The 18,853-nt window shown below is 33.5% G+C and overlaps 1 protein-coding gene across 2 annotated transcripts; it reads right to left on the reverse strand.

Moving 5' to 3' along the window:
* Window positions 1-420: 420 nt before the first annotated feature.
* LOC109065171 (spindlin-Z) lies at window positions 421-14,950 on the reverse strand. Of its 2 annotated transcripts, none has more exons than XM_019082183.2 (6): window positions 14,794-14,950; window positions 9,068-9,338; window positions 8,923-8,971; window positions 6,448-6,701; window positions 4,298-4,531; window positions 421-2,525 (listed from the first exon to the last, which is right to left on the reverse strand). In XM_019082183.2, exons 2-6 carry the CDS (start codon window positions 9,117-9,119, stop codon window positions 2,326-2,328), a joined length of 789 nt encoding a protein of 262 aa, XP_018937728.1. In that variant the 5' UTR covers window positions 9,120-9,338; window positions 14,794-14,950; the 3' UTR covers window positions 421-2,325. The 2 variants fall into 2 exon arrangements, with proteins under 2 accessions (XP_018937728.1, XP_042589229.1); XM_042733295.1 differs by lacking the exon at window positions 14,794-14,950 and adding an exon at window positions 14,436-14,671.
* Between the last annotated feature and the right edge of the window lie 3,903 nt (window positions 14,951-18,853).

Raw genomic sequence — 18,853 nt, forward strand, 5'->3', positions numbered from 1 at the left:
TACCATTAATCATGAAAATGCCAAAATATTTGTTAACTGTCATGAAAAAAAAAGTCATATGATTTACATGAAACATATATCTATATCTATATCCATACATCTATATATACTCATATATATATGAGTGCTGTCAAATGAATAATCGTAATAAATCACATCCAAAATAAGTTTTTATTTATATGTGTACACTATGTATTTATTATGTATATATGAATACAAACACATGCATGTATATATTTAAGAAAAATATATTGTTTATATATTAAATATATTTATATATAATGTTTGTACTTTTATGCATTTTTTTTTTTTTTGTATATTTTTTTTTATTTTTTTTTATTATATTATTTTTAACGATTTGTATATATATATGTGTTTATTTATTTTAGTAATATATACTGTATTTATATATCCATAATAGATACACATAAATATATTATGTAAACAAAACCTTTTATGTTGGATCCGATTAATCGTTTGACAGCACTAATATATAAATATATAGTTTTTTATTCATGACAGTTAACACATAATATTACACACTTTTACTGCCATTTATTAGCCAATTAACATGTTTAAACTCCCTACTGTCATTACTGTAATGTCAAAAAATATAAGTAAAATAATGCATTAATTCATTAGAGAAAGATTTAGATTTTTGGTGATTAATAAAAGTGTGTGTACATGTATTACATGTTGCTTTGCACTAATGTATTTTTGCATTAGGCAATGACAATTTGAAGAAAAATGTGCTTAAATGTCTTGGAAAGAAATACTTTTTCATTTGATTTTGGAGTGAAATCTGACCTGTGCACTTCTTCGCGTCACCCTTCTAGTGTTGTGCATCGAATGCATTCGACAGCGGCTTGAGAACGAGAGACACGCTTCATGTAAGTGTGAAAACAGGAACGCTGTGACCGAAAGCAGCACAAAATAATGCAAAACACATGCATCTGTGAGGACTTCTTCAAACAACGTAACATTCCTCGGAGGGGGCCTTCGGGTCATTTCGTACAAGTCTAATGGGAACACACAAACCTTCAGACAAAACACACGTAAAAAAAAAGAAAGAAAATAAAACAAATGAAAGTCAATATCGAGGCACAGATGTTTAGGAGAGAGGCAAAGCGACAGAGAAATCTCCCCAAGGCTGATGAAAGAAAAACAACGCAAAAGTCACAGGGTACTGCAAAGAAATTCCTGAATACTTTCTCCGTTATTGCGTCAGCGTTTTCTAACCGGTACGGGATTAAACACTTTGTGCGATTAGTATTGTGTAACATCTCTAAATACTTCAGGGCACTGGGTAACCGTATGATTTTTAGTGCTAAAGAGCCAAAATCATGTGCTAAGACAAAACCCATTAATTTACACCAAGAGAAAATGTCCACACTATGCAATATGATACAATTAGTGGGCATTTTATACATTTTAAGAAGCCCATTAAGTAAATTAAGTGAAATAAACGTTATATCAACGTTAGATCAATGTTAAATCAACGCTCCAAATATGAAATGCAAAAACATTTTTCATTCATTGAAAACAAACAGGGGAGTAAAACAACTTAGTGCTTAAAATAATGAAAGCTGCATTAGAGTTTACTCGTGGTAATGATACATACATATAATAAAAAAAAAAGAAGAAAACAAAATACATGAAAACAAATCGGTAGGGTTTCACGCCACAAAAGCCTGCGTTTCACTGACAGCGGAGCTCTTGTGTGCAATTCTGGTGAGAACCAGAAGACGGAGGGATAAAACATGAAACACCTGGCAACCAACTCAAAGACGTCAAGGACAGAAAGATGTCTTATTTACAGACATCTTCTCCTGCCCTCCACCTTCTGGCACTTTAACGAGGTTTAGGATGTCCCGAACGCTCCCCATTCTTCAAGGACCGCCGTGTTTCTCACGTCTGAAAGAATAAACGCCTCACGCGTTTCATTTCCAGGATCGGCGAACGGCGCCAGCTTGAATTTTTAACCCGAGACGGAGCTGTAACAGTCCAACAGATGAACACTTTAACATCCCAGAACGGCCAGACGGGATTTTCCCGACGAACGTCTTCGTAACAACCAACAGGAATGGGAAATGCTCGAGACGAACCTCTTGAAATATGAAGCTACGTGTATGTCGGGGGATGTGATGTCCGTCCATCCTACAGCGATGAGAGACACTTGACTAGCGGTAATCCACCGAAATATCCAGCGTTCCGTTTCCAAAAGATGTTACGAGAAACGTTCCGAGAGAACTTTTGGCAAACAACGTTTGTGTGGATCACATGGTTAGGTGAAACTCCTCCCCCTCTCCGCGTCCCATCGCCGCCTTACGATGTTTTCACCAGGTCATAGACGTAAATGTGAAAGTCGTCATCAAACTTGATGAAGTAGACGGAGGGCTTGGCCTCCACCTGATGGATAACCATTCCAGTTCGTTTAGAGCCGTCCTCTTTGGCGTATTCCACCTGCTTCCCCACGAGGCTGTCCACCACCTCTCCGGGCTCACGCTCCGCTGGGGGCGAGTCGTCTGAAACACACACAAACCATCATTAGTAGAGACAGACATCACTCTTTGAATGATAAAAAAAAAAGACTAATTTAAATGCACATCCCATAACACACTGAAAATAAATAAAATACAAATAGCAGAATGTAATTGCATTTTCTTTTCAGAAAAAAACTACCAAAAGCCTTGTCAGTTAATAATCTCAGTTTTCTCATTTTTTTGCCATCGTTTTTGTGAATTCTGTGAAATATTATGAAGGCTTGTTCCTGACAAGGGATGGTAGCTGTGACATTTTAATCGCACAATTCTGTCTTTTTCTCCCTTGCTATTCTAGCCAAAATTGCTGAATATAAACTCAAAATTAAAAGCCATATATATTTTTTAGAAGAACTGTTAGGAGAAAAGAATACATTCTAAGATAGAAATTTGCAATAACCCCTTGGTACATACAAGCTTCCATAACAATGATAAATACACACACACACACACACACACACACACACACACACACTAGGGGTTGCATGAGTACTGATTTCTGCTAGTCGATTTCTTATTTAAAAAATAGTTACTCGACTACTCGTGGTTCATGCTGTAAATGAAAAGACATGAAATAGTTGTTATTAATAAACGCTTATTAATTCATAGCCTAATGCAACAATTACATATGTAAATTGTCAAAACTTTATAATTATGACATTACATGTTTACATTTTCATGTCACAACCAGTATTTGGATCTGTATTTGTATCTGTAACAGTCACAAAATTATTCGTATCTGCATCAGGATAAAACCTAGTGGAATGTTGTACAGTTTATTGATAAGACCGTTATGACTGTCTTTTTTTTTCATAGTTATCACTGAACAAGTATGCCCTGTTAAACTAAAATAATTATTCATTTCTAAAAATATATTTATCATGCAAGCAGAAAGATGTCATGACAAACATTCGTTTGAACGCGACTGAATTAATTCAATGCACACATTTTCATTACGCAGAACTCTTTGAGCGAGACTTTTTTTGAACTTCCCTAAACAAATGTGTGTGTGCCACGCAAACCAGCAAAAGATAAAGATGCAAACATGTAGGCCGGGTAGAAAACATATCTGTATTTGAGTTGATTATTAGCGTAGTCTTGAGAGAGAACTGGTTTGGTGTTTGAGAGACTGATGCGCAACGCGGCTGTTTGATTGGTGAGCGCGCTGTGCTTTTTAGATTTATTCGCATCATATCATAGCCTAAGGTTTAAATCATTGCCTTTTAAATATATACAAATAATAGAATGTGTATGATGTATTATTTTATAGGTGATATTACTCTTGCCAAGCTCTGATTTCTGAGAGATGCACACATTAAACAAAACACTTATGAACACTGCGGCAGGTGGAGCTTAAAGCATTTCCTTGGTTTCTGCTGTAAACAAAGCAGCACTGCACTTATGAACTTTAATATGCATTATACTGTGGCAAGATGAAAAGAAGAAAATAGCATCTAAACTTTTCTGAAGACAGTAAGTTCCACTCAGACACACATTCATATAAACTCCTCCCCCTAATTGAATCGCGATTTGTTTAGCATCTCATTCGATTTGAATCGTCACATATTTGAATCGATTTTTAACCAGCTCGTGGTTAATCGTTACATCCCTAATCATTTGTCATACACACATTATGCGGCCCCTCACTTGGTGTGGAAAACTTGACGAGGCCCTCGAGTCAAAAGTTTGCCCAGCCCTGACTTACACATTTCAACCAGTCAGATGTAAAGAGCAGACAGCATTTAAAAGACACTCACTGGAGTCCGGCATGATCCTCAGATCTCCGTCTTTGTAGTCGTCGAGCAGCTGATACATGTAGAGCACCGGGTCTTTCTCGTACGTGATGTAGAACCACGTGTTCATGATGGGCGCCCGGGCCAGAACCATTCCCCTCCACTCGTTCTTAGTGCCGTCCTCCGTCTCGAACATGTGCTCCACGGCTTTGCCGATCATGGTGTCGGCCAGGTGAGCGTCGCTGATGCGCGTCGAGGCTGAAAAACACACGAGACAACAGTCCAATAATTCACTCCTGATTTATGATTTATAGCTGTGCACGAAGAAAATTCTTTCACATTTACATTTAGCAGACGCTTTTATCCAAATGAGGACAATGGAAGCAATCAAAATCAACAAAAGAGCAATGATATGCAAGTGCTCTGTAACAAGTCTCTGTAAGCTTAATGCAGCATTAACATTTCAACACAATTTAATTGAACAGATTCAACAACTCCAGAAGAGTTTGTTTGATGATGAATCAGAGTTTAATATTAGATGAAGGACATTTTTAATTGCTTGTGTTTAAGAATATTTCTTATGATCAACAGGCGCGCAACATTTGAAAAATATTAATATAATATTAATAATAATTACCTAACCTAATATTTAACTCTGAACATTATAATTATTATTTGCGATGTGCAATATTAATATAATTAAATTATATCATATTCACACAGTCAGCTCTAAAATACAAGCAAAAAATATGCTTCACCTAATATTAACTCTGAAAACTATAATTATTAAATTAATAAATGTTATATTTATTGAGCAACGAGTGCAATTTTTTAAAAAAAGTATTAACACAATTTAAAATTTATATTCACACATTCAGCCCTAAAACACAATCAGAAAAATGATGCTTCACCTATTATTTAACTCTGAAAATTATAATTATTAAATTAATTAAATGAGTGCAACATTTAAAAAATATGAACACAATAATAATAATAAATTCATATTCGCACATTCAGACCAATCTGAAAATTATCATTATTAAATTTATAAATGTAATTTTAAGTATGAGCTTAATAAATAAAATGATTAATACAATACTACAACTACAAAAGAAAACAAAAACAAAAAAAATTAGAATTTCGAATATTCGTTGAATTTACAATAAAATTCCATATTAAAAAGCAAAAATTTTGAATTAGAATTTTAGGTGCAATTATGCAAGAGTCGTTGCATTTAAATGTTTTTCATAGCTTATCCAGCTGAAGCCACTAGATGCGGCGCTGCTATGTTGTTCATTCAAAATATTGCGAAAAAGAGAACATCAATGCTGAGAAGAGAACGACTGAAACCAAGCCGTTCACACAGAACGCATATTTATCGCATTTTCTAGAGGGACATCTATCACGTCTCGCTCAAGAGAGTCACATGTTTAGAAAGCCATGTAAAATTAATGTAAGTTTAACTTTTAAAAGAGATGTTATAATGATTTTATTTTAGTTTTTAACCATCCCACTGTATCTCATGTTTTTAAATGAAGAAAGTAGCCTACTTTTGTGATTGGTTTTCAGTCCTTTGTATTGAACTGTACATACATGCATGGTGCTGTTTTGTTTCTAATTGTTTAATTGTTAAATTATATATGGTTTATAAACATTATGCACTTTTTTCAAAGATAGTCTGCTATTTTATTGCTTTGAATAAACATGCATTAGTAATATTTTGCTCGATGCACCCCCTTATGGCCTCAGGAGAGAAGCCAAAAGCTTTTTATCCCCCTAACTGAAATTATGCAGAATTATAATTCGAATATTGATAATACTTAAGTCCAAAATTCAAATTTAGTTTTTTTTAACCATTTTGACAGCCCTAACTACTAATGTATAAATGTTATAATATAAGCAATATGAGTGCAACATTTAAAAAATATATATAATATATTAAGACAAAACTACAAAAAACTAATAAAATAATTAAATGCTTATCCACACATTCAGCCCAATTCATAGATGTTATGTTTATTATGAGCAACATTTTAAAAATAATAATATAATTGCATAATTAAAATGTATTTTCTGCTCATCGCTGCATTAACAGTCACTAACGATGCAGCTCAGTTAAACTGGTTTGTACTCTTCTTTCTGTCTGCTGTCAGTGAATGAAGTAAAGCGAGTACCGAGTCTGTCTGGCAGGACCTCGAGTCCCTGCACGCGCTCGTCTTTATGCAGCTCCAGGCCGTAGACGCAGTCGAAGCCGTCGTATTTGATCAGGTAGAGCGAGGGGTTGACGGGCACCTGGTCTAGAACGGTGCCTTTCCACTGCGACGCCGCGCCGCTGCCCTCCTTCCAGATGTGCTGGATGCGACAGCCCACGATGTTCCTCCGCGGCTGAGCCACTGCTTTGGTGGGGCCTACGCTGCTTTTGTGTTTCCTGTCAGATCATCAACATTAGCATTAACATCGCCCTGAAATTAGAGCATTTACATTCCCCAGACGCTGAATTCTCAATCAGTTTCAAGGTGAAGGGCATCCTTTCAACAACAACAACAAAAAACAACAACACTTGATCCAGATGGCATTGGTTGGGATAGTCTTACAGATCTCGTCCTAAACAAAGAGGAAATATTTTAACATTTAATAATTAACTAACTAAATAACTACACACTTCAGCTTTGATCTTTAATCAATTTTATGCTTCAACTAACATTTAACATTATAAATTAGTAATTATAATGACTATTAAATTCAAAAATGTTATATTTGTTATAATCAATATGAGGTTAATATTTAAAAATATTAAAATAATAATAATAATACAGTATATAAAAATTATAAAACAAGCAATTAAATTAACCCATGTTAATATTTATTATTATAAATAATGACATTTTAAAAATATTAATATCATATAACAATTCATGTTTAAGTGTTCAATCCAATACACAAATTAAATAAAAAATACTTTACCTAATATTTAACTCTGATAATGATAAAAAATTTATAATTTCACAAATTGAATTGAACATTAAAAAAATATTAACATGATGTAATAATTCATATTTATAAATTCAGCTCTAAAACATGAGCATCTACAAAACTCTGAAAATTATTATCATTAAATATATATTTATTACAATCAATATGAATTAAAAATTGTAAAAATATTAATATATTATAATAATTAAAATATATTGTATTCAAGTGTTCAATCCTGCTACACAAATGAAATACAGAATTGTATTTCACCTAAAATTCAACTCTGATAATGATAAGAAAAAAAAAAAATATTCCGAATTGTAATTTATGATCACTATGGACAAAACATTTAATATATATATATATATATATATATATATATATATATATATATTAGGGCTGTCAAATGATTAATCACGATTAATCACATCCAAAATAAAAGTTTTGTTTACATAATATATGTGTGTATACTGTGTATATTTATTATGTATATATAAATACACACACATGCATGTATATATTTAAGAAGAATATGTTATTTTTATATATTAAATATATTTATATATAATATAAAATATAAGAATATAAATATATAAATGTATATACATGTAAATATTTTCTAAATATATAATTTATGTGTGTGTATTTATATATACATAATAAATATACCCTGTACACATACATATATTATGTAAACAAAACTTTTATTTTGGATGTGATTAATCGTGATTAATCATTTGACAGCCCTAATATATATATATATATATATATATATATATATTATTTATATATATATATATATATATATATAATTTATTTTTATACACTCAGCCATAAAACACAAGCAACAACAAAAAAGGCGCTTTACCTAATATTTAACTCTGATAATTATTATTAAAAACATTATTGCATTCAATATGAACTAAACGATTTAATTCATATTTGCGTTTTCAATACACAATCAAATAAAAAATACAAACATCTTAAAATTTAACTATGGTTCAGAAGTGTTATTTATTGAATTTATTTATTTACTGAATATATTTATTATGATCAATATGATTTTTTTTATAATATTAATATTATAATAGAATATTAATTAAATTCACACATTCAGCCTTAAAACACACACACAAAAAATCTTTACTCAATATTCAACTCTAAAAATTATAATAATTTAATGCATAAATATTTATAACGATTGCTATGAGAGTAACTTTTTACAAATATTAATAATAGAATATAACTCACGCACTAAAACAAGAAAATAAAATGATTATTAAAGGGGTCATCGGATGCCTATTTTCCACAAGCTGATATGATTCTTTAGGGTCTTAATGAAAAGTCTATAACATACTTTGGTTAGAATTTCTCAACGGGAGTGTAAACTATTGTCAAAAACAGCTCTGTTCATATCAAGCCGTTTTGTTGGATGTTCCTTTAAATGCTAATGAGCTCTGCTGACTCCGCCCCTCTCTTCCGTGGGGTGAGCAGCAGTTCTCTGAGAGACGTAAACTTTAGCCGAGTTCATCGTGAAACCCTTCTAGCACGTAAAAGTGAATTTTGCTTCCGATGACCCCTTTAAATTTTATTGCTATAGGGCCTATTATTATCAATATGAGCATAACATAATGTTAAATAATTAAGATTCCCAACACAATCAAAAGAAAACTTACTTATGAGAGTTCTTTTTCTTCATCATATTTGCAGAGACACCAGCATGCCCTCAATCACAGACACAGCAAACATGGTTATTATTAAAAAGACATTCCAGACACTGATCTTCAGAAGACTCGTCAGAAATCAAAGCGGCGCTCTGACCTGCATCAGCTCTGGATCTCTGGGCCGCGTTCTTCCCGAATGGGGTCTTCATTCATCTGTGTGTGGAGGAGCAGCCCGGCTGCCGCACTAGGGTCAAAATATCCTCTACTCTTCCTGATGAATGAAAGAGTATCGGGGAGAGGGGATTCAACCTAAAAGAAAAAATGCTGGCATGTAAGGTGCTCGCCCGATGCCCGTCTGACGGGTCGCCCTCTCAGGGCCCGCGCAGATGGGGACTGATCCAGACCTCCCTCAGTAGGGCTCCAGCAACCTAAAAAATACAAGAACGTCAGCTTAAACGTTTAGAAAACTCTCTGGGGATGTAAACGATCACATATTAACTCCATAAGAGTGAAGAAGCTCCACGTTAATGAGCCACATTACATGTGATTTATATCTGAGGAGAACAACTTCATGACGCTTAAGTGAAATATTAATAAATAGTAAGTGTGATCCGAAAACGTAAAAAAAAAAAACAATTAAACTGAATGGATAGTTTTAATTGTGTCATTTACCCTTAAGCTGTTCAACCTTTAGGAATTTCTTTATGTTGAACACACACACACACACACAATAAATAAATAAATAAATAATATATGTATTGAAGAATGTTGATAACCAAACAGTTGCCATTGACTTCTATAGTATTTTTTCCATACTATGGAAGTCAATGGGGACCATCAAGTGTTTGGTTACCAACATTCTTTAAAATATCTTTTATGTTCAGAAGAAGAAGAAGAAGAGAAATACATTGGAATAACTTGAAGGTGAGTTAATGATGATAATTGTAATTTTTAGGTGAACTGTCCCTTTAAGGCAAGACACTACAAGCAAATACATTTTTCATGCACTGGTCAATTTTCAAATATTGGTCTATCTGGCTTTTTATGTGTTGTTTCAGAAAACATAAAAAAAAAGGTTTATTTTATTGCACTTAATTTGCATTATAGATTTTAATTACAATGCATATTTTTAAAGGATGTTTTTTAAGAATTAGTTTGTTTCACTGCTTCAGCAGCACTCAACAGTTTTATTCATATCTTCATTCTGAAGGTTTTCACTGAGGGGTTTGTTCATATTTCATTCACATTGATTTTATTGCACTTTATCTATTTTTTGTGTCTATAGATTTCAATTTTAGTATATATATATATATATATATATATATATATATATATATATATATATATATATATATATATATCTTTAAGAGATATTTTCTCATAATGAGTTTTTTTTCTCCATTTCAGCAGCATTACACACACCAACTTTTACAGTTTAAATCATATCTATATTCTGAAGGTTTTTACTAAGGGGTTTGTTCATATTTCATTCGCCTCATTTTATAATTGGACGTTACACTTTCAAGTTTTTATTTTATTTCTTTTTATGTAATTTTCACACTATGAGTTTGTTTATCCTCGTCAGTAACACTTACACCAAAATGTTGAGTTTTATTCATATCTATTTTATTTCTGAAGGTTTTTATAAAGGGGTTTGTTCGTATATCATTCACAATGGTTTATATAACATTTCATTCCTAAAAACATTGTAAAATTGTATTTGTACATGTACCTGGCTGTTCACAGTATTTTCTGATTTATGGAGTGATAAAAAGATTTCAGCAAAATCAAACAAGAATTCTGAACCTGGCTTTATCCAATGTTCAGATTTATTCAAATTAGTGCACATTCAAATATATATATATTTTTTTTTCATATTTAAATGTAACGTTTCAGAAAACTTGTAACACAAAATTGTTTGCAATTGTTTGTGTAAGAATGGTAACATCTATTAGTTTTCTATTCACCTGTGGTGTCTTGCCTTAAGCGTTTATAAAATGCTCAGGGAATGCAAAGTCACGCTTTAATTATCCATTTAATTATAATGAAGAACCTTCATGTTAATGAGCCACATGTGTCAAATTACATGCATTTTTTCAAAGCGCTTTGTAGATGAGGAGAACAACAAACAAGACATTTGTGACCCTAGAGCACAAACTTAGTCTTCAGTCTCTGGGGTATATTTGTAGCAATAGCCAACAATACATTGTATGGGTTATAGATTTTTCTTTTATGCCAAAAATCATTAGGATATTAAGATCATTTTCAATTAAGATATTTAGTAAATCTCCTACTGTAAATATATCAAAACGTAATGTTTGATTAGTAATATGCATTGCTAAGAACTTCATTTGAACAACTTTAAAGATGATTTTCTCAATATTTTGTTTTTTTTTTGCACCCTCAGATTCCAGATTTTCAAATAGTTGTATCTCCATTCTTATATCCAATATTGTCCTCCTAACAAACCATACATCAATGGAGAGATTATTTATTCAGCTTTCGGGTGATGCATAAATCTCAATTTCAAACACGTATGACTGGTTTTGTGCTCCAGGGTCACATTTGTATTGTTCATCCATGCAATGGAAGTCAATGGAAATCCAAACTGTTCGCTTGCCAACATTCTTCAAATTATCTTCTTCTATGTTCCACAGAACAAAGAAAGTCACTCAGGTTTGGAACGACATGAAGGTGAGAAAACAATGACAGAATGTTCATTTCTGGATGGTGAACCATTCCTGTGAATCCTATTTCAGACAATAACCTAATCCTTAAAAAGCTGAATCCTGAAACGTAAAAAGGAAGACATGGTAAATAGGCTCATATGTGACCGCTGATGAAAAACTGCACCCACCTGATGTCCCAACACTCAAAACACCAAAGAAAGCAGAGCAGATGAGCCATGACATGAGACTTGCATTATTCAGGAAGCCAAGCAGACGCCGTTATACAACACAACAGGAGTACGCTACGAGCGCAGGAGCTCAGGGCTTCCTTACACCACATCAGCAAACTCATTTATTCTGCCAGACCATCCAACAGAATCAAAACCATAACATGTTTTAGAAAACAGTCCATTGCACATGAACATGACCTAGTGCAATCCAACTGCAATATTTTTTAAAAATGTCTAAAATGCATAAAAATACACCAGAACATGCATTTATTGGCACAACGGGACTCAAATAAGACTTCTTCCATTTTCACTTTTACAGTCTGCAACTGCCATTAAAAATAACAAGCTAGACAGGAACATTAACTCAAGGTCAGTCCTCCTTTTTTAAGACATCCTGCCATGTTACTTTTAGAGATGATGCCAGAGTTATTAAGACACCTGACCAGAGTATTTTTGTAATGTTTTGTCCTCAATATATTTAAAATGCATCTTGTAAATCAACTCTTATTTCAGTTTCCGCTGTTGTATTTTTCATAACATTGGGTGAAATTGACAAAAACACAAAGACATTTCAGCCCAACATACAATAATTAAAAAAAAAATAGTATTAAGTTTTGCTTTCAAGTGTATCCGCACGAGTATATTATTTTGAATGGTGGCTCTCTTTAGGTTCTTGCGCTAAATTACAGTATTTTTCCTGGATTACATTGTTTTACTTCAATGCAACATCAATTAAAGGCATGCACAAATACGCTAAATGTTCTGTGTTTTTACATTAAAACCTAGAGTAAAACTGCAATCATTTTAAGCAAAATAATTCTTATTTTCTGAGGAGAAACTAGACCCAGAAAGGTTTGGCCTACACTTTTTCCTGGCTAATATATTGTGGTTGAAGTTAACTATATTTTACATAAACCTACACTCATAATAACGAATCTCCAATGCTGTCTAATTCATAACTATAACTGAACTCGATGGTGTTGTGTTAAAGACCTGCGCGTGGATGATGGAGCAATTCTGTATATGCAATAAATGCATTTTCCAGCGTATGAGAATCTAATAGATTTCGGCTGTAGAGGCAAAAGTACTGAGCTGTATCAAATGTTGGCCAGTGGCTGCTATAATGACGCCATCTGACAGTCCTGAATGCAATTAACCCCTTATCTGTTAAGTAATCAACCCCTTAACTTTTAGTAATCATCATAAATTATATATCATTTGAAAGCTTAGAAGCTCAAGATTCATCCTGTGAAAACCATTTTGAAATCAGACATTGCGTTACCATGGAAATGGTACTTTAAAATCTTATGGCGGTCTCCTCCCCCTTAGTGGGCGGAGTCAAGTGTCATATTACAAAATGCAGTCTTTTAGAATCAAAACGTTTTATAATCTTGGCAACAAACATATCATTGGAAAGGTCTGAGTCTCAGGATTCCATATTTGGTGGTTATTTTGAGTATTGAAGTAAAATTCACATAGAAATCTTGGGAAAAATTCATTAAACAAAATTCAAAGGAGTTTTGATGGCTCCCAGTGGCTGTTTGTGGTATGACGCCCGAAATAAAATCTCACAGGAATCTCAATTTTTTTCATATCAACTTCAAATTTGGAACATAACTTATTTAGACACAAGGCTTTAATTTTATACCAATTTTAGAGTAAAACCTGTTATGTAAAATATTTATAATAAATAAAATAAAACGAATATAGCGCATTTTATTTACAGTACATTTAAACTTCTATAACTTTTTGATACTTTAATTCTTGACAAAATCTGCTAATTTTCTTCTTTAAAAAGACACCAACCTTAGGTCTATATTCCAAAGTGTTCATAAAATACAACAATTTAAGTTTGGATAGTGCACTTTAATGCCTATTTTAAAAAATGGGGGGTGACAGTTAAGGGGTTAAAGCAGGGAATTTACAGCTCAATGATGCAGAAAAACGGTGTTATTGAACAGTATTCAAAACGTGGAACTGACCGATTGAAACCGAGGAAAGGATGCAAAAGGCAAATTATAAATGCCATAATGATACGTGAAGATATACAAATAAAATTGCACATGCATTATACATTTAAACTACATATATATGGTTGTGTTTCGCTTTATCTGGAGCGGTTGGTTTACAATAAGAGTGCAATTCAGAAGCTAAAGAAAGGCGTAAATGAAACTGCTCCCCAGAGTTTCTCACTGAGCATCAGATCGGACTGATGAATACAAGACCTTGGCCAGATCCTTCAACAATGCAGTGGGATCAGTTGGCCAGGTTGGGTTTCAGGGATGCCATTAACAGCCAAGATGACAAGCAGCACTGCAAGTTGCCTGGTTTTGGTGAAAACGACCAAATATACACACATTAATAACAGCCTGCATGTGTACAAAAGCATCCTTTTTGAAGAAAAAAGGCATTAGAGAGAGACACCAGCTAACATGGAGGACTAAAGAGGGCATTACATTGCATACAGACCGTATTTAGCCATTTAGGGATCAAAACAAAACAGAAAAGAGCAATTAGCGCGCTTTTCGTGAACACAACATCGCAATTTGTCGTTAGAAACATTCAAATCTGTTTGGCTAAGTGACTCCATCTCGCTAGCTCTCTTCATTTAACGCTACATATTCACCTCCGAGGTAGCCAGGGATCTCATCTTAAATGCTACGACTGCATACAAATCATCCAAGAGGGAGATAAAGGCATAAAAGAGCGCTGAATTATAAAAGCGTGTGGATAAACGCGGCGCAGTAGCTCCTAGCTCAACGGCTGCGGCCGCCATTTTGGCTCAAGCTCTTATTTACAATCCCGCAGCAGAAACAAAGGAAGCACAAGAAACACATTTTCAGCAGAAACGTCTGGATCAAGCGTCGCCCCGAAACCCCCTTCACTCCCTGCACTGCAGCTCTTAGCTCAATCTGGTCGCATTTCGCTTTTTTATTCAAGTGCAATGCATAAATGTGGCATTTGTGGCGTGGATGCTCGCTTACCCCGGGTTTATTTTAGAAATTCACGCATATTGCGGCATAAAAAAATATTTCCACTCCAGCTCTGCCTCACTGTGTGTTCAATGAGCAGCGTTTGATGAGCGCAGGCGGCCCCGAATGCGGCCGAGCTCTCGCCCTCCCCTCCTCTGCTGCCAAATAGTGCTCCGCTGGCGCTGTGCGCGAAGCCTTCCTGCCAAATAGTGCGCCACCGACCGTTTCTCATCGGCTTTCTTCGGCCGCGTTCGGCGCGGCTGGGCGAGGATGTGTGCGCATGCGCAAGCACTGCGACATGAGTAGGGAGACATGACTGTCCCCCTCAAAAACCCACTGACAATAAACAATAAAGTCTGTAATTTGAAGGCCTGCACGGTGCTATACTTGAAATGAAAATTACTTTATGAATTCACCAATAGCCTACGTAATCTGTTTTATATAGCATAAAGTTTCGTGTGGTTTTTAAAAATAAAGAAATATTCACTCAAATAATATTTCTTTGATAAATAGGTAAATCCTATGTATGATGAAATATTACGTATCAAGATATTTATTAAGATTTGTTATTAAGATTTACTTTAATTGATTTTATGAATATTTTCATACACCAGGATTTCAGATTTTTGCTTTTTTATTTTTGCCTTTTGTAAGAGATCTTAAAAACACGAAATACGAATATTAAGATGACAACATCAGATAAAACGTGTACTTGAAAAATGAAACATAATTATTAATTATAAGTAATTATGTTAATAATATACATAATTATATACAATTATTTATATTTTATACAATTATTTATATTTTGGATTGACTGTATAAAGTTTGTATATTATGAATTTAATTTAAAATTTAAAAATTTAAAAGTATATTTATGTAATTTTTTTGTAAAATTGTCATATAGTTTATATATATATATATATATATATATATATATATATATATATATATATATATATATATATATATATATAAGAATTCAGTGTAGCCAGTTATTATTTTTCTATATTTATAAATATATAAATGCATATTAAAGTCATATTATATATTTATTTTGTATTTGTGTTTTATTTTTATAGACGTTTCACTGTGAAAGGTTAGATAAAAGTTTATTTCTAGAATCATTAAAAATATAAAAGATTATAAATATTTGGGACTGACTGTATAAGGTTCGCATATTATATGTTTATTATGCAATACATTTTCATTAAATTGACATAAAGTCATTTTTTTCTGTAATTAATATTAATTACTTTAATATTTTAGTCTGTAATTAAAATTACCTGTTTTGAAAGTTGCTTTGAATAGCAGCATCTTATGAAAGGAAAAAAAAAAGTTTAATGTTATTACATAATAAATAAATTCTGGACAACCATATTTTCATAACTGATATCTGGGCAGTGACCTGAGTTTCTCTCATCTGATATTAAACACAAGCTTGTGGAGAAACATGAAAATAAACGACATGGAGCTTGCTGTTAAACCTCAGTTTATCTTTTCACACGCGTCACAAGTCATCCTGTGCTCTACAGGTATCTCTGGTAATGAGGTCATCTAATGTGTGTGACGTTCATTAACACACACACACACACACACACACACATTTATTATGATGCATTTATTATGATGCATAAAAAGAAAAAGATAAAGATAACACGCAAAAAAAGAAAAAGAACACAGACACAGACACAGACACACACACACACACACACACACACACACACACACACACACACACACACACACACACACAGTGGAATAAGCAAATCATCATCCCACAGATGAACACAAATCTCTCTCTGTAAGGGAGTGGCATCAATAATCTCACTGTTTCCAAACTAAACTCGGGCCGCCTCTCTCTGCGGTTGCCATGGAGACAGTGTCTTCACATGCCTTTGAGCTGCTGAATAATGGACAGGAGCTGCTCACTGCGTTTTTGGATATTACGCTGCTCCTCTTTCTGCCTCTCCTGCTCCTGGAAGATTCACACCCAGTCAGTAAATAAAGACCTGCATGTTGAAATGTTAAACAGCTGTCAGTCTCTCCACGCATAAAATCAGTTCAGTATGAGACGATTTCATTCATTACAGTGTGAGAAAATCACTGTTCGTTCAGGTACGGCTCACTCGAAATCGACTTTTAAAGGAGTATTTCATGCAAAAATGCATTTTAGCTTTTGGCTCAAAAATCAGATAAAAAGTGTATTTCTAGATTTTTTTTTTTTTAAACATTATATATATATATAATCAGAAGTTGACATTCAACTGAGACTGCCTTGCTCTCAGTTGTTGAAGCCCTAAGACTGGCAAGAGCGGAATCCAAATCTTCAATACTTATCTACCTACCAGATAGGTCCTTCAAAGTATCTTGGAGAGGTGAGTGTCCAAGTCACAACATCTAACTACTGGGGTGCCTCAGGGCTCAGTTCTTGGACCACTTCTCTTCTCTGTCTACATAGCATCATTAGGTTCTGTCATTCAGAAACATGGCTTTTCATACCATTGCTATGCTGATGAAACTCAACTCTACCTCTCATTCCATCCTGATGATCCATTGGTAGCTGCTCGCATCTCAGCTTGTCTAACAGACATTTCTTGCTGGATGAAGGACCATCACTCTCAACTCAACCTTGCCAAGACAGAACTGCTTGTGGTTCCAGCAAACCCATCGTTTCATCACAATTTCACCATCAAGTTAGGCACATTTAGGCGCTTTATTCAACATCAGGAAGATCAGGCCCTTTCTTTCCGAACATGCTGCACAACTCCTTGTTCAAGCTCTTGTTCTGTCCGGGCAGGACTATTGCAACGCTCTCTTGGCAGGTCTTCCAGCCAGTTCTATCAAACCTCTACAATTAATCCAGAATGTGGCAGCAAGATTAATTTTTAATGAGCCGAAAAGAATACATTTAATACATATTTTTTTAATTTTTGACTGGCTTATTATTGCTGCTCGCATAAAATTCAAGGCATTGATATTTGCATACAAAACCACCACTGGCTCTGCACCCCTTTACCTAAATTCATTACTTCAGACTTATGTGCCCTCTAGAAGCTTGCGTTCTGCCAAGTGAACGTCGCTTGATTGTGCCATCCCAAAGAAGCACAAAGTCACTTTTACGGACTTTTAAATTAAATGTTCCCTCCTGGGTGGAATGACCTGCACGACTCAATCCGAGCAGCTGAGTCCTTAGCCATCTTCAAGAATCGGCTTAAAACACATCTCTTCCATCTTTATTTGACCCTCTAAACTTTTTCACTCACTATTCTAATTCTATTAAAAAAAAAAAAACTACCTTTCTAATCTTTTTGTATTCTATCTATTTTCTTTTCATTTATTATACAATTATAAAAAAAGACCTCTAACACTAGCTGCTCTATCTCTTTTCTATTCTATCTGTTTTCTTTTTATTTATTATATTATTTAAAAGCCCTTGCTACGTATACTGTGTTTAGGCTAACTGAGACTTGTTATAGCACTTATATATCATTGCTCTTTTGTTGTTTTTTGATTGCTTCCATTGTCCTCATTTGTAAGTCGCTTTGGATAAAAGCGTCTGCTAAATGACTAAATGTAAATGTAATGTAAATATATATATATATATATATATATGCGCTATGACAATTTCTTATATATATACAGAGAATACAGAGTGAGAAATAACATAAAAGAGAAATCAGAAAAATTATATAAAAAACAAAAATATTAAAAATAATATTTTTTATTTCAGCCAACTAACTGAAATAAGTTGAAGTACTAAAATTACAAAAACTGAAATAAAGCTAAATAGAAATGTTAAAAAACTAAAAATTACATGAAGCACATAACAAAATAACTAAAACCTGAACTGAAAGTAAAATGCAAACTAAAAATCTAAAAATAAAACCTGAAAATATTAATAAATAGTATACTATGCAAATAATATAACATATAATATATGACATGCACTATAGTCTATTTGACATTTTATTTAACTACCAACAATAAAAAGCACTGAAAACACACACACACACACACACACACACACACACACACACACACACACACACACACACACACACACACATAT

Source organism: Cyprinus carpio, chromosome B10 (genome assembly GCF_018340385.1).
Source record: "Cyprinus carpio isolate SPL01 chromosome B10, ASM1834038v1, whole genome shotgun sequence".
NCBI lineage: Eukaryota > Metazoa > Chordata > Actinopteri > Cypriniformes > Cyprinidae > Cyprinus > Cyprinus carpio.